Genomic DNA, 17,341 nt, shown 5'->3' with positions numbered 1-17,341 from the left:
GCAAGAAGTGGGCACTGAGTAGAGCACTGATCAAAACTAGTGCTGCCCAGAGGACAGACAGATACTTAGATATTTGATTACCTTCTATTCAATACTCAAAGTACATTCACCTGCAAAAAAAAGCCCAGCACATCTGTCCAATATTTTTGAACATTAACGTTTGGTAGACATGCCTGGTCTGTTCAATGTGTACACAGAGATTTCACTCCATTTAATAAAATCACTAGAAAAGACCTATGGGTTGTAATGATGCTCATTCTGTAATATGGTAAAGCCCCGGAAAATAGATCTACTGACAATATTCCATTGCAGTGTCTCTATAAGCAAAAGCCAACTTTTGTAATGATTGTTTTGTTTCTAGCAAGGATTTGTAAGCTTGTTAAAATGTCCTAAATAAATAAATAACCAACTAGTCCTGCTAGGTCTAAAAGGCAGGGAGCTGATCAGCTCACTCAGCTTTGCTAAGTATCCAATCCAGCAGACTGAGACATTGGCAAACCTGCAATTGCACTTGCAGGCATAAACTCCATGCTTGCATCCACGTGACCTGGGGCAATTCACTTAATTACTTTGTGCCTCAGTTCCTCAGTACAATGGGATAACCGTGCTTCCCTGTCTCACAAGGGTGTTGTGAGGATAAATTCATTGTTTGTGGGCACTCAGAAACTACAGTGATAAATGCCATAGAAATAACAACTGTGGGAGGGAAGCTATAAACTCACATTGGTTAAATTCTCTAAACTGCCACAGTGCAGTGCACTCGCAGTAGTTGTTGGGAAGAACACAAAGACTTTGGTTGTGGATGACCGGTGAAAGGCTACAGACTAAAGGCTGAATCTCAGAGTAATGGAGCAGAAAGAGGTTCTCTCTTCTGTACCTTTATAATGTTCACAGTGTCATGCTTGCTCTAGAGTTGGATATTCTACAAAGTCAGATTCACGTTCCCCTCTGAAGAACAACCCATGGTCTTGGATCATGGTTCTTGGAGCATCACTGCCACGCTCACATCAATATTTTGCTGTCACCAATAGGATGCTGTGTGACATGTAAAAAAGGACAGGTTGTGTGTACGATAGCTGGCATTAGTAGAGGTCACCAGGGAGGCAGGCGGGTAAAGTGGATAGCTTTCCAGGAGCCGCAAGCTGCTTTTTCTGCAGGTGTGGGGACATCTATACAGTTGGACTGGGAGATAGGTCAGGCGCCCAACAGCTATCCTCTTCCTCACTGTTCCTCTTCTTTGAGCTCTCCTTTCTCCCCCTCCCCTGATTAATTTCCTGCCCTGCAGATTGGGGAACTTTGGCATAGAACCTGGTCTCCTGAATGTGTCTTTTAGATATCATCCTTCTGTATAGCTGTATTTTAAGAGGCTAGACATTTGCTGGGGTCTTTATGTCATTCACACTTCTCTATTACATACATTCTTATTTCTCCTAAGAGTCAGGGTTTATAAAGTAGGACTCATCTATCTCCTTCCCCAACAGCAGGCTTCTCTTTAGATCCTACACTGTGCCCTTCACTGTGGTACCTGCATGCCTAATGTCCTCAATGTCCTTAGGGTATATGTGCATTGCAGTCAGGGCTGGGAATGGCAGGTTGTGTAGATAGACCTGCACTAGCTGTACTTTAGTTAGCTCACTAAAAATAGATGTGAGGATGTCACAGCCCAGGCTTCAGCATGGGCAACACAAGCCCTCCTGACACCTCTGGATACATATTTGTTTGTGCATCTAGTATGGGTACATCCACATGAGCTTCCCTCCACAGCCCCGGCTGTAGGGTTGATGTAGCGTCATTACAACTTCAGGGAGAAGTTCTCCTGTCAGTGCAATGTGCAGGTAGGTCTCCTGATTTTCCATGGATCTCTGTGCCCAAGATCAGTTCAAACAGTTATCTGTCTGCAGCGTAAATCCCCTGAAATAGAATTAACCCAAATATTGCCTCCATATGTGGGGCTGATTTAAGCAAGAAGTGGCAATTCAATTCAGGCTCCCAAACTAAAATGAGCACCCTTAATTACTCTGTTGTAAATTGTTTTGGGCAGGGAAAGTGTCTCAGTCTCTGAATGTCAAAAGCTAAGTGATTTTTAATAAGAATAATCCTGAGTTTACACATGCTATCATTTTAACTGTGACTCAATGAAGCACATTTATGTTAGCGCTGGTAAGACCAAGGCCAAACCAAATCATCCAAAGGTCTGTTCCATGATGAATTATCCAAGACCAGTTTTCCAAAAATGTTTCATGACCGTTGGCCTTTGTGTGTAATGAAACTCCTGTTACAAACCTCCACCCAAGAAATGCTCACTGTCACCAAGAGATTTGGTTCCAAGAGAAAGAGTCGCATGCCGAGGAAAGTGAAGTGATAGGCCTAATAATAATAGTAATACCTGGCCTTACTTGGAGTTTACATCTTCCAAATGCTCTAGAATTCTTACCTAACTGATTCTCCCAACACCGTAGGATGTAGGTAAGAGTTAGTATCGCCATTTTATAGATGGTCTAACTAAGGCACACTAGATTTTCTAGGATCTCCCCCAGTGTACTAACACTGGTGCAGCTCCACCAGCAGGTAGCAAGAGAGGACGCACTTGTGTACACAGGGCACTGACATTTTTACCATCAGGGCATCTAACCCTACTCAGAACAGGCAAAGATGACCCAGTAAAGCTGCTTGCTGTCACCAGTGCCCTGCTTACACTTGTACTTCCACCATTGCTACCCACCAATGGAGCTGCAATGCTGGTAGCACAGTAGTGGAAGATTTCCCCCCAAAAGATAGTGTAAACTGGCTTAAAATGTTAGTGGCATCCTTCACAAAGGTGCTGAGAAGTTCCCACTGATTTCAACATATATTATAACCAAGACTGGAAGCACCACCTATTATTAAGATTGCCCGGCACTTCTCCCAATAAGACCGTTTTTCAGCTGCACATCATTTTGCCAAACTTCAACTGTTTAGGCTGAAATTTTCCATGCTGGGTGTCTGCCTCAGGCTGAATTGTTGTGGAAAATTTCAGCCAAAATGGATGAGCCATTTCCTCTCTGCAACCTTAATTCGTCCCCCTTGTGCGTATGCATTATGACTATGGTAACGATCTCAATGATACGAATACCTCACCCTTTCTTTTGGTGATCTCCTCTGCAATTTACAAACGTCATCCAATGAATGTCCACAAGCCCACTGTGAGGGAGATAAGTGTAACTGGGGAATTTGAGGTAAAGAAGTCACTAAGGGTATCAGTGTCTGTCTGTCTGAGCTTGTATTACAGTGAATTCCTGAATCCTTGTCTTTTTCTCAGACCACTAAGAACACACTGCTCTCCCACTGCTCATAACCTTGGACACTGGAGATAGCATTTTCTGGCTGACAAACTTGTTGGGCCAGAACCTGATCTAATTTACACTAGATGAAATCTGGAGTAACTCCCTTAATGCCAAGGGAGTTACCCCAAATTTGTACCAATGTGAGATTGCAATTTGGCCCATTTAAACAAAATATTTTTCACGTCTAAAACACCTGCAACATTTTACAGCTACATGAGCATTTACATATTCTGCTTTGTACAATCCTATACAGAATGCCAGTTATAGAGACAGTGATAAGCTACTAGCTAAAAGCTAAGTTGTAAATAATATGGAACCAAGGCATGATAATGAAAGAACAGCAGAAGGAAAAACTGAACTACAATGTTGTCTATTTTAAATTATCCTGTACTTTGTCAACAGGGGAAAACAAGTGGGACTCAAGGCATTGTCTCAAACTCACCTTCAAAGGCGTGGTTGAGGACTCCAGTAGAAAGCATTCTGTCCTCAAGCTGGGAAGTGCAGCACATAGGAGAGTTTCTCAGTTCTTGCAGTTGGTCCTGAATATAACAGAACGTAGGCCTATTGTGAGGTTCTTGGGCCCAGCATTTTGTCATTAAATCCCATCTAGAAAAAATAAATGATATAATAAAAGAATTAATTCTAATGTAATTATAACCACCATTATAACAAAGCTATGTTAGTGGATCATTAAATCCTCACCATCAACAACTTTGAGGGCCAGAACTTCAGCTGAGGTAAACTCGCATATCTCCATTGACTTTAATGAGTCTATGGTGACTTACACTAGAATGTTTCATTAATGAACACATAGATGAACACAATAGGCTGGGGAAGAGTCAACACGGCTTTTGTAAAGGGAAATCACGCCTCACTAATCTATTAGAATTTTCTAAGGGTGTCAACAAGCATGTGAACAAGGGTGGTCCAATGGATATAGTGTACTTGGACTTTCAGAAAGCCTTTGACAAAGTCCCTCACCAAAGGCTTATAAGCAAAAGTAAGGAGTCATGGGATAAGAGGGAAGGTCCTCTCATGGATCAGTAACTGGTTAAAAGATAGGAAACAAAGGGTAGGAATAAATTACCAGTTTTCACAATGAAGAGAGGTACATAGTGGGGTCCCCACCAAAGATCTGTACTGGGACCAGTGCTGTTCAACATATTCATAAATGTTCTGGAAACGGGGGTAAACAGTGAGGTGGCAAAATTTGCAGACGATACAAAATTACTTAAGATAGTTAATATCTCTGTTTTTTTATTTAATCAAGCCTTTTACTGGGAAGGAACTCTCAATATTGGCCAGTGTTACAAGTACAACTGCTTAGTTACACACATAATCAAAAATGTTTCTTCACCAAACTCAGCAGCAGGACTTCCATGGGTAGTGAGGGGTTATGTGCGGAAACTATTATGGCCTCATGTACATTCAGGGACAGCCATAATTCAGCTATTGGGGTAGCTGTGCTGGTACAGATTCCTACATGTAGACAAGGGCCTTTTAAGGTTTGCATTGATTTAGCTCAATTGTTCAAACCTTGGTTTGCCTTTGTCTACACTTAGGGGTTCACACCAGTGTAGCTATGCCAACTGATGGCCACCAATTGCTATATCAGGGCTTTGAGTATCGATAAAGTCAATATTTACTTAAGTGTAAATGCTTGTAGATCACAGAGTCCCTGTCCCAACTCACTACTAGAATTTACTCACTCCACTCCTACAGGGAAAGTGGATTATTATCTTCCTGGATTAACATTTTGATAAACAAATGGGCGGGGGGAGGGAGGGAGGACATTCACATCCTCCTCCCTACCCACACAGTCCCTGCCCGTTTAAGGCCTTTTATGTCGTAAGGCTTCATGTGAGTTCTACTTGTCCCTGCAGTGAAAGCCTACCACAAATTCCTAAACACTTCTTAATTGAAGTTGTTTGGCCTTTGAACCCTCTTCCTATCGGTGACGGTTTGTTTTGTAAAATGACAGTGAGCGAGCTGAAGTGCAGAGGAGACGATTAATGACTGCTGATGTCCAATGCAGGTTCAAAACCATGTAGAGGGAAGCAGGAATGCCAAGAATGTAGGCATTCCATTAATAACTGAGCAAAGCAGCAACAAGCGATTTACTTTACTGACAGAATCGGCATGCAGGTGCTGAGTGGTTGGCCACTGAGATAAACGAAGGTACAAGACTCAAAGAGCTAATTCAGACTCCTAGCTTTTAAAGACCAGGTTATTGATCTTAGGCCCTGATCCTACAAGTTACAACACGTGAACGACCCCCACCACCTCCGTGCAGTCCCCCTGAAGTATGGATCTCTGCAGGGGTCCACCTGCACATTGTAAATTGCAGGACTGAAGCCTTAGAGGGTTACTTCAGCTAAAATAGATTTTCCTTGTTCCTTTTGAAGGCCTACTTAAGCTTTATCAAGGCAACATAGAGCCTTGAATAGCTTCCTACTAGAAATAAATGTCATGCCATGTGTTTGTTAAATACTCTTCAGCAATGAAACTCATGTTGCTACTCACTAACCCACCCACCCCCATCCCCGCCGTAGAGGGCAGGGCTCACCAATTCTTCCCAAGCCACTTTTATAAAGCAGATGTTTGTGGGACTTTTACAACAGCAGGGATCTTGTATGTCAACTGGTCTCTCCTTCCATTTTTTGCCAAATGAATGCCAAATGCCCTGCTGTGACTACTTAGATGATATAGCAACTTCGAATATAAGTCCTCCTCAGAGAGTTTAAAGGGTGAAATGGATTTGCTCCATCTCCCCCAAGCGACAGGTGTATTGAGCCACTCTGCACATCAGTCTTTTTTAAAAATTGCATTTGAATTTAGTGCTTAAGATAGCCCGGAAAGGTGCTATTTTTATCCACAGATAAGTACAGAACAATCAGAAGAAGAATAAACTTCTCTCTTCCCACTTTGCCTCAACCTTTCTCTGTAGAGAGCACTTCTAGGGTGAGGGGGTGCCTGGTCTTCATACACATTCTATCTATGGCCAGTTTTCTGAAATTGCCAACAAGGGTGCTAACCATGATGGTTACATAGGCACCTGTACACTAGGAACTAGACTGAGACTAAATTTCTTAAAGCCATCATGACTTCTAGTGACTACTGAACTGGCTGCAGTGAAACCTGTGACCCATGTAAGTGAAAGACTGCATAGGCCATTATCAAGCCATACATCTTATGTTTAAGATGTGACACATTCTGTTAGTGGCAATAGAATGCACAGACTGAGAAAACCCAACTTCTGCACTCAAGTGGTTAAATTTAAGGGACAGAAGATGAACTCTCTGAAATCACCACTGAATTTGATTAGATATATCTCTTGCTACAAGATTTGTTCCCAATGCTGAATGTCCAAATTATATCTTGGTTCCTGCATGTACAATAACAAATACACACCATTTAATTTTAGGGCTGAATTTTCAGCCACAACCAAAGTTCTACACTCACAAAGTGGGCCATTGGATGAGTAGCTAGCCAGCTGGGGCATGCAAACGCAGATTATTTTGTCTGCCAAAAAGAGAACACACTGAACGCTGCAGGGGAAAGCTACTGCATGTGCAAAAGGCCCCATGTAAAATGATGGGCAGGTGGACATGTGGCCCTCAGTGTCTCATTCATGTTCATGATACTATTCAAACAAAATTAACTTACAGATCATCAGGACAATTGTTTGGCAACTCCAGCCTCCCTCCAGATTGTACATGATGTAATACATCAAGATTGGAGTAACCTGGATACGGCTGATGACCCAGGGTTAAAGTTTCCCAAACCAAGACTCCAAAAGCCCTGAGGAAGGCAAAGGGAGAATTTTAATGAGCTTAATGGATGTCAAAAATAGACAATTATATCTACTGTTATTTAACCTAATTTTCTCTAACCTCCAAATAAGAAAAAACAGAGCTAAGGGGTTTTAAATTCATATGAACCAGTTCATACATTCTTAATCGGGTCTCTAGAGCTCCTGGAAAAAACTAGGGGAACTAACCTATTATGCCACCTAGCCTTCACGCACATTGGGATCAATCCTGTAAGAAACTGAGCACCCTCAACCTCCACTGACACCATGTAACATACAATTGTATCATATTTATTTAAGCAGCCTCTAGTGATTCAATGGGAGTTGCACTTGCTTAATATCACTTTGGAGGCAGTCAGCACCTGCAAGCTGGGGCCTGGACTTGACGCACTCTATATTTCCATTATGTAAACAAAAAGAGTGAAAATGAAATGGCTGCAGTGAAGTACTGTTGAAAATTCTAACTGTGCTGATGCTAGGATCCAGACTAGGACAAAGGTCTAATGAAGTATACTAAAAACTTCAGGTCAGTGGGGAGCTCGGGGAAATAGTGCTAAGGAGAAAATGTTTGCCTCTGTGGAGGATGTGCCATTTGGTCTAATGGAAAGTGGAGTGGGAAGAATGTGATGTCAGCAGTCAGTTCACTGACCAAAAAAGCAAACTAGACACTTTGTGGACATCCATATAAATTTGTTTTGGTCATGTGATCCTAGTTACTTCCAGCTGGACTGAAGTGAGACTCCATGGCTTTAAATAAAGAAATATATACATGCAGGTATTTGTCAGAAGGTGAGACCTTTTATCAACTTAGGAAAATATCAATCAAGCAGACATTATTTCCCTCAGTATAAAAATGACCAGAGATGGCACTCTAATAACATGCCATTGCTACTGCAAACTGATTTTTCCCTGCTTTAGTATTTATTATTTTTCCCACCTCTTTGTACCCCCAAGAACTTACCATACATCAGATCGGTTAGTAAACACACCATCAATAAGACTTTCAGGTGCCATCCATCTCACAGGGAGCAGCCCTTCTCCTCTTTTCCTGTAATAATCGTTTTTATAGATATCTCTGGCAAGTCCAAAATCCCCAATCTTCACTATTCGGGAGAGGCTGGTGTATTCCTTCACTGACACAAGGCAATTACGAGCTGCCAGGTCCCTAATGTACAAACATAAACAATGATGGAATTGTAATAGTTTTTGCCAGGCAATCATTTTCAGTTTAGTTTATTTGTTCTTACAACTGTAGGTAACAACATGTAAGAACTACAAGGAAATTAATCCTGTACCTATGAATGAAGTGCATTTTTTCTAAATAGACACAACCTTTGCAAATATCCAGACAGATAGCCAGAAGGTCGGCCACTTTTAGCAAAGGACCTCGGAACTAAAAGAAAGAGAGGCAGTGATTAGTAATGTCTTCCATCGTTACAAAGGCAGAATAAAAAGGACCTCTTGTTATGACAAAATGTATTGCTTTTCTCCTTTTGAGATTACCAGAGATTTTCAAAAGTGCAAAAAGCAGGTAGGTGCAAAATCTCTGTATATTACCAGGACAAACAACTCTGGGTATTCATGATTCAAGAACAAGGGGCTTCTCTTTTATCTAAGTAATATCAGTGAGAGATAGCAAAGCAAACCCTATATGCCGACTTCAGAGTAAACGTAATACTTACTGACGTCAATGGGAGATATATGTACCCTGTGGTCGGAGAATTGGGCCCCTGGAAATTATCCCCCACCTTTAAGGCATTATTGAGGACAGGCTAATTGTCCAACAGCTAATCACTAAACACTCTCATCAGGCCGGAGACAAGCAAACTTTCTGTAGTATGGATCAATCGCTAAGATCAGTATACTGGATCTACACTAGGCATAGGAATGGCGGTGAATTAGGTTGTTGCTACAATGCCATAAAATCCTGGCTTTAAGTCATCCTTGCTAGTGACTTTATAATCCACGTTATTATTCCACATGTTAAATATGAATCACCCAAGATTTATCCCTTCTCCCCAACCCTTCATTAGTTGGTTGATCTCCTAGCCTATAAACTCTTTGAGACAGGGACAGTGTCTTCCTATATGTTTGAGAACTGCCTGTCCCATTATAGATGCTTCTGCAATACAAATCATAAAAAGAGAAAATATTATATTATCAGCCTTATTTATGCCTATTTGGGGTACATGATTTTACTAGGTAAACTCGATGGGCATTTTAGAACTAAAAATATTTTTTGAAAATATAGTCCTAGGCCTATTGGCAGATCAAGCTACTGCCACACAAGAGATCTGAAGTTGGTTATGAGCTCAGTGTTGAGTTCTTGGGCTGCTATGAAGAAGCCAGTCCAGAGACCCTCAGATGGAGAAAAAGGGTGGACAGACACAGGGCCTTTCACAGAGGGGAAAAGAGGAAAATGGTGGGATCCTTCAGGAATGCCACCAGCAGCTAAAAATAAAACATACCTTTTGGAGTCTGCTGCCTACCTTTTGCCCTCTTGCTCCTCGTAAATAGCTGAGTAGATCTCCTCCTTCCATCAGTTCCAGGATAATGTACTGGGGTTCATTCAACAGGCAAACTCCAAGTAACTTCAGGATGTGGGGGTGATCAAATTTGCTGAAGAAAAGAAAACATATGTCGGAGGAAAAATCCAAGAAAAATCATGGACTTTACTAGTTAACTGGACTTGCACCCATTTCCTGCTACCAGTACTGTACTAAGCTGTTTCATCTCTAAAATCCTGTCTGTATCAATTGCAGGCTTTTGACACTTGCAAAGTTCTGTATCTCCTCCACCTTAAAGAGAGCTCAAGTATATATACCAAAAATATAGCTTTATGTTATTCTATGGGGGTAGGGTGGTTAGGCATGGACTCTTCAGAGTGTTTTAGGGTGACCAGATGTCCTGATTTTATAGGGACAGTCCTGATATTCAGGGCTTTGTCTTATAGAGGCGCCTATTATCCCCCAATGTCCTGTCCCGATTTTTCACACTTGCTATCCAGTCACACTAGTGTTCCTAGAAAAAAGGAAGTGTGCAGAAGAAGAATACCCATGTGATTGTCTCCTCTTGGTTGAAGTTAATATGAACTGCAATCTGCCCTTGATATTCTGGAGATTTATTATATTTATAGTGTTTTTCGCAACATAAAATTAAATGAGAAAAAAAGAGGACATTTTACAATTACTATTATTAGAGTAGAATGACTCACCCAGAGAAATCCATTCCATGAGCCAGTCTGTGGGCAACATATCATCTTAGTGAAGAGGAGCATCAGCAGCTTTGCTATAGCTTTGTGCTAGTGTAATGCCAACAGACCCTGGTCGTCAGTGGGCAGGATCGAACCTGGGGCCTTTGGAGCTTAGTGCATGAGCCTCTATTGCATGAGCTAAAAGCCAACTGGCTGTTAGCTAAGGCTGTAGAGCAGAATCATTTTTATCTCTCTCTCTTTAAATGGTCTCGGTGCCACTAGATGGGACAGAACACCACAACCTGGAGGTGTGTGGGTTACATACTTCCCCTAGCTGAGGAAGCATGTCCCGAGCTTCAGAGACTTCCCAGTTGAAATCCCAGATGAGCCCACACTTGTACCACCAACATACCCCAGTCATTGGCGGGAGGGATCAAACCTGTGGCCTCTGGAGCTTAGTGCATGAGCCTCATCCACATGAGCTAAAAGCCAACTGGCTCTTAGCTAAGGTTGTAGAGCAGAATCATTTAACTCTCTCTCTTAAAGTGGTCTCGGTGCCACTAGATGGGACAGAACACCACACCGAGGAGGTGTGTGGGTTACACTAGCTTGTCATGAATTTGGACTAACCAACAGTCTAAAGAAGACTCTGATTATGGCACAAGGTGTGTTGGCTGCACCAGATGTTTCAATAGCTAACACCATGCTAAATATTGTGCACAAGTTCTGCTATCTAGGATCATCTGTACTGGAGAACTTATTGCTAGATGACAAGCTTAATTCTTGCATATTCAGCCAACTAACTAAGGGCACGTGAGAGGAAACTAACACTGAACACCAAGATACACATCTAGCAGACATGCATTTTGAGCACATTGCTGTTGGGTGGTGAGGCCTGGATCACCTACCACAGACATGAAAGAAGGCTAAACATCTTCCACACACCTGCTGTCTTTGCCGTATTCTAAATATCAAGTGGGAAACCAAAGTTCCTGACACTTGAGAAAGCAACATTGCCAAGTCTAATCACTCTTCTCAAACACAGATGTCTCCGTTGGCTTGGTCATCTGCACCCGATGGAAGATGAACATAGTCCAAAGGATTTCCTACATGGAGAACTTGCAGATACCCTGAGGCCACTGGGTTGACCTAGGTCAGTTACAAAGACATTTGCAAGATGGACCTGAAAACTTTCAACATTGAGACCATAAGCTGGGAAAGATGCAGCTAGCAACAGGCTGCTCTAGGGGCCTGCACTTTACCACAGAGTCAAAGAGCTGATGAGGGGTGGTTGTAAGAGAGGAAAGTGAAGAGAGTGAATAGCAAAGTGCAGCAGTTCTCAAGCACTAGTAATGAGTTGGTTTCATCCTCTGGCCCTGTACCTTACACCTGCGTTATCTGTGGCAAGGACTGTCACTCAAGAATTGGACTTTTTAGCCACTTGTGATGCTGCCGAATGACACACAGTAACTGGACTTCTTTGGCACTTACACCATCGTTTTTTGAGACAGATGGTTGCCATTGTATAGTCTTTAGGGGCAAATGACCATAGATTCGGGAGAGTTAGAGATGTAAAAGACCTATTAAGTTACCCAGCCCAACCACTTGCTTATGCAGTATTGCTTCCTATAGTACATTTTCAAGGGAAATCTAAAACTGTATGAAGAATACTTGCAATCGCATCTGTTTGCATGCATAAACCCCATAAACAGACTTTTATGTGTCCAAACAAATAGGGATATTATAGAGACATTATCACTCTAAAATCTAGTACATTTCAAAGAAGGAATTAAAAGCAGTTCCAGATTCTGTCCGTTTCTACGTTTTTACAATCACAATTTCTTGTGATTTAAAATGGTTTCCCAATGCTGCGTGAAAGATTCCAAACAATCTGGGAAACTATACAGGGGATAGACTGAAACTGACTTTAGTCAAAGTGCTGTCAAATGTAAACAAACAAATAAAACTGAGAAACTTTTCTCCTCTAACCTCTTTCAATTCCAGGAATCTTAGGTGTTGCTTGTAACAATAGTAGGTAAAAACTTTTCAGTGAGAAGTGTGATTTTTAAGTTGACAGTTCCCTTCCCCCGCCTGGCAAATACCTCTCAATCATACATAAACTCCGGCTCTCAAGAACAATAGTAAGAGTAGGAGCACCTGGTACTTCCCTTACAAGTCTTCAACAGTTTCTCCACAGACCTGTCATTCTTTATCTCCCGAGATTTTGCAATATATTTTTGAACACAAGAGACTCAGTTACCAATATCCAATATCAAATGGTTGTTTGAAAACAGAATGTAACCCAAGTATTTTATCACTGGTGCATAATAATAGTAACAGAAGCCATGTATACTCCTTCTTTAAACACAACAGTGTGCATAGCATTACAGTCTGCACTGCAATATTCATTTAGACAGACAAGCAACAGAAAGGTTATATTTAGATAAAAAGCACATCAGGATTTTTTAAACAGCTGCAATTATGTTGCCCAGTCAGTCCTCGGCTTCCATAATTTATGAGATCTAACAGATAAATATCAAGCATCTATCATTAGACCTTCTCGACAGCTAATGAAAATATCTCCCTTTTGGTAAGTGCCTCACATGAAAATTCAGTAGCAAATGAAACACACAAAAAAGTTCCTGGTTGAGTGAAGGTTAATGGGAGCAATGAATTTTTAAATTTTGTTTCATATTCTACCTATCTCTAAGTCCCATTGTGTGTGTTCATGTGTGTAAATTTAATTGTACTAATTTTCAGGGGTCTCTATTTCCAGGAATTTTGTGTTTACATTATTTATCTGTAAGAAATAATGCAGCAAGTAGGGATGCATAAGATATTTTGTCTACAGATAATGTATACACCATATACATCTTACCTACAAAAAGATATGTTTGTAGTATCTTACTGACAAGCAGACTGGTTTTAAGATAAACTCTTATTAGGAACAGTAATGATGTACAAAACTAAGGTAACAAACCTTACTAAAGTCCTCCAGAAAGTGAAGGGTTGTCAAACTTCTTGGAGAATTTATTCTATGCAGTGGTTCTCAAAGACGGTCCACCGCTTGTTCAGGGAAAGGCTGCTTTGTTTACCTGCTGCATCCACAGGTTCGGCCGATTGCAGCTCCCACTGTCCGCGGTTTGCCGCTCCAGACCAATGGGGGCTGCGGGAAGGGCGGCCAGCACATCCCTTGGCCCGCGCCGCTTCCTGCCGCCCCCATTGGCCTGGAGCGACGAACCGCGGCCAGTGGGAGCTGCGATCGGCCGAACCTGCGGACGCGGCAGATAAACAAACTGGCCCAGCCCGCCAGGGGCTTTCCCTGAACAAGCGGCGGACTGGCTTTGAGAACCACTGTTCTATAGCACAATGTAACTGGACCTTAAGGTTGCAAAGGGAAGGTTTCTTATCTTATAGTAAGTGGAGTTCTTCGAGATGTGTTCTTCCTGTGGGTATTTGCTGTGGGGTGCGCATCCGCTATGTGAGCCCAGGACCAGAAATTCGTCAATCGCAGTGTCAGTTATACAAGAACATAAGAACAGCCATACTGGGTCAGACCAAAGGTCCATCTAGCCCAGTATCCCGTCTTCTGACAGTGGCCAATGCCAGGTTCTTCAGAGGGAATGTACAGAACAGGCAATCATCAAGTGATCCATCCCCTGTCGCCCATTCCCAGCTTCTGGCAAACAGAGGCTAGGGACACCATCCCTGCCCATCTTGGCTAATAGCCATTGATGGACCTATCCTCAATGAATTTATCTAGTTCTTTTTTGAACCCCTTCAAAAACACAATCTTCTCTGGCAAAGAGTTCCACAGGTTGACTGTGTGTTGTATGAAGAAACACTTCCTTTTATTTGTTTTAAACCTGATGCCTATTAATTTCATTTGCTGTCCCCTAGTTCCTGTGTTATGAGAAGGAGTAACTAACACTTCCTTATTTACTTTCTCCCCACCAGTCATGATTTTATAAACCTCTATCATATCCCCCTTAGTCATCTCTTTTCCAAGCTGAAAAGTCCCAGTCTTATTAATCTCTCCTCATATGGAAGCTGTTCCTTACCCCTAATCATTTTTGTTGCCCTTTTCTGTACCTTTTCCAATTTCAATATATCTTTTTAGAGATGGGGCAACCACATCTGCACACAGTATTCAAGATGTGGGCGTACCATGGATTTATAGAGAGGCAATATGATATTTTCTGTCTAATCCCTTTCCTAATGATTCCCAACATCCTGTTAGCTTTTTTGATAGGATATTCTCAGAGAACTATCCACCATGACTCTGAGATCTCTTTCTTGAGTGGTAACAGCTAATTTAGGCCCATCTTTTATATGTATAGTTGGGATTGTGTTTTCCAATGTGCATTACTTTGCATTGATCAACATTGAATTTCATCTGCCATTTTGTTGCCCAGTCACCCAGTTTTGTGAGATCCCTTGTAACTCTTCACAGTCTGCTTTGGCCTTAACTATCTTGAGTAGTTTTGTATCATCTGCAAATGTTGCCACCTCACTGTTTACCCCTTTTTCCATTGGTCCACATCTGCATGCTACGCCTCCTCATGCCACAAACCAAGGGCATAAATGGTGGTGCCAACAGTCTGCCCCTTCAGTTCCTACTCCACTGTGAATCACATGAGGATCCAAATCAGAGGGGAAGGAGAGCAGGTCAGGAATATCTACAAGTACCACACATCTCAAAGAAATCCAGTTGTTATAAGGTACGTAACCTTCCTTGCTTCTTCTAGTGTTGGTCCCTATCTGTGTTCCCCCTAAGCTGCGCGGTCGGGCGGCCGCCCAGGAGAGATTCAAGTGCCACACACTTGATTAGCAGAGCTGTGCACATCTGGCAGGCGGCAGCATGTGTTCATGTGCCCCTCCCCCCGCTGCTTTGCAGCCACGTTGCTCCTGCCCTCTGCCTTGGAGCCCCTGGCCAGCTGCTCCCGGGACCTTCCTGCTGGCTGTGCAGAGCGGGGGAAAGGGGAGGCACTAATATCAGGGTGTCCCCCTCCCCCTGCCCCTGTACCCCATCTCCGCAGAGCAGGGTAGGCGGGACAGGGATCAGGAGCAGGAGAGCTGCTGTGATCTGAGGTCTGAATGAGCGGTGAGTGAGAGCCTTAAAAAGACAGCTCAGGGTCTCCCTGTCTCCGTCTCTTTCTCACACACACACACATTCTGTCTCTCCCCTCCCCCCCTGCCCATGTACCCTATCTCCGCAGAGATGGGGGCAGGGCACAGGAGCAGAAGAGCTGCTGTGGTCTGAATGAGCCTTCCCACGGTCAGTGAGGGTGCCTTAAAGAGACAGTGCATAGCGTCGCTCAGAGACTTCCCCAGCAGACAGTACACACACACACACACACACACACACACACACACACACACACACACACACAGAGTCTTTCACCCTCAGCTCCCAAAACATACTTGTATTATTGTTGTTGTTACTTCTTGGTACTTCCTGCAATGCACAGATATTCTCTGTAATTTTATTCTTTCAAAGTGTGTTATTTTAGTTTTTTGACTGGTCTATGCATTTCATCATTTTTATTTCTCTCTTACACTTAAATTTAATTCTTTGAGTAGTGAGTTCTAAAATGCCTAACCTGTCCTGGCTGAAGTAATTATCCCTATGGTAACTTTTTAAAACTATATATTCTATCTAGGTTTTTGGTTTCTACTGGTGGCGCACATAGGCACATACCTCGGTGCACATAACAAAATTTATGCCGCACATGGACGGAAAAAATTAGAGGGAACATTGGTTTGGTATTAACTGTGGGCGATTCCCAAACCATGTTTATTTTGGAGAAGGGTGCGAGAAGGTACCTGGCACCACAGACTGTGGGACTGCTGAACCAAAGGATGCATCATCTGCCAAGGCATAAGTCAGAGCATAGTGCTGAGTCAATGTATGGACAGAGCTCTAGGTAGTTGCCCTGCAGATTTTGGAAAGAGGGACACCTTGCAGTGATACTACTGAGGTAGCCTGTGCCCTATGTGAGTAACCTTTGATACAACATGGAGGAGAAGTAATTTCTGCAAGCTGGTAACAGAGGAGGATGCAGCCAGAGATTCACCTCAAGAATCTGTGGGACGATATGGCCTTGCCCTTCATTCCAGCTCCTCAAAATGGCTTTGTCCAATCCAAGTAGAAAGCCAGGGAAAGGCTTTCATCTAACGAGTGTCATCTTCTTTCATCTCTCAGATGGGGTTTTGGTGAAATACAGGTAGAATCATTTGATTTAGATGGAAATCCGACAGGACCATAAGAACAAACATAGGATCTAGGCCATCTTCATTAAATACAGGAAGAAGCATGAAGCCAAGGGGTCAAAGGACAGCCTCATAAATGCTGCTAGTACTAAATTCAGATCCCTGGGAGGGCAAGATAGCACAGGGAAAATGCTAACAAAGCCTTTAATGAATTGGACTTTCATGGGATAAATGAAAACTGAGTAACTCTCTATTGGCTGGTGAAATGATAGCTATGAGAAATGATCACTTTCAGTGACCTGACTGGAAGTCTTGATATCTCAGGTGGCCAATGTCTTCCAAATGGCCTTATCCAAGTCCAAGATGGCTTCATTCATGTATAAGGCCATCTTGGCAGGAGATGCAGAGTGGAGGATGGCTAAAAGCTTTGCCTGTAGGTACTGCACTTCCTCCAATGGAATTTGAAGGGTGTCAGCTATCCTCCTAAGCAGTTCTTGGTATTGCCTGTAATTGTCAGGCAGAGTGGGGAAGACTGGCAATACCACCTCATCTGGGGATGAGGATGAAGCCATAGAGTGTTCTGGCTGTACCAGCTGCTCCAGCTGCGTCTCTTGATATTCTGCCAGAGCTTTCTTTCTAAACACTGGAGGTTGAGGTTGGTATCTGAAGTATTATGATTCTGGGCCCGGTGGTAAGGATCCCATGCACCCTAATGCGACCACATAGGGTCGTATGAGTAGGGAGGTGGACCGTATGTTGGTACCAGTACTCCTTTGGGGGTGAATATGGGTCCTGGGCAGG

General features: G+C 42.7%; 1 protein-coding gene across 1 annotated transcript in view; it reads right to left on the bottom strand.

Annotated features, from left to right (window-relative positions):
- The window catches only part of ROS1 (ROS proto-oncogene 1, receptor tyrosine kinase), a 90,794-nt gene that overhangs the window by 4,845 nt on the left and 68,608 nt on the right, over positions 1 to 17,341 (bottom strand). The window contains exons 39-43 of the mRNA XM_029911077.1: positions 9,624 to 9,753; positions 8,430 to 8,527; positions 8,096 to 8,299; positions 6,990 to 7,124; positions 3,766 to 3,929 (exon numbers count right to left, since the gene is read on the bottom strand). Coding sequence (XP_029766937.1) covers positions 3,766 to 3,929; positions 6,990 to 7,124; positions 8,096 to 8,299; positions 8,430 to 8,527; positions 9,624 to 9,753 — 731 coding nt within the window. The remainder of the gene's footprint in view (positions 1 to 3,765; positions 3,930 to 6,989; positions 7,125 to 8,095; positions 8,300 to 8,429; positions 8,528 to 9,623; positions 9,754 to 17,341) is intronic.

Source organism: Terrapene carolina, unplaced genomic scaffold, assembly GCF_002925995.2.
Source record: "Terrapene carolina triunguis isolate 2854851 unplaced genomic scaffold, T_m_triunguis-2.0 Scaffold85, whole genome shotgun sequence".
NCBI lineage: Eukaryota > Metazoa > Chordata > Testudines > Emydidae > Terrapene > Terrapene triunguis.
This window is presented reverse-complemented; position numbering and strand designations above follow the sequence as displayed.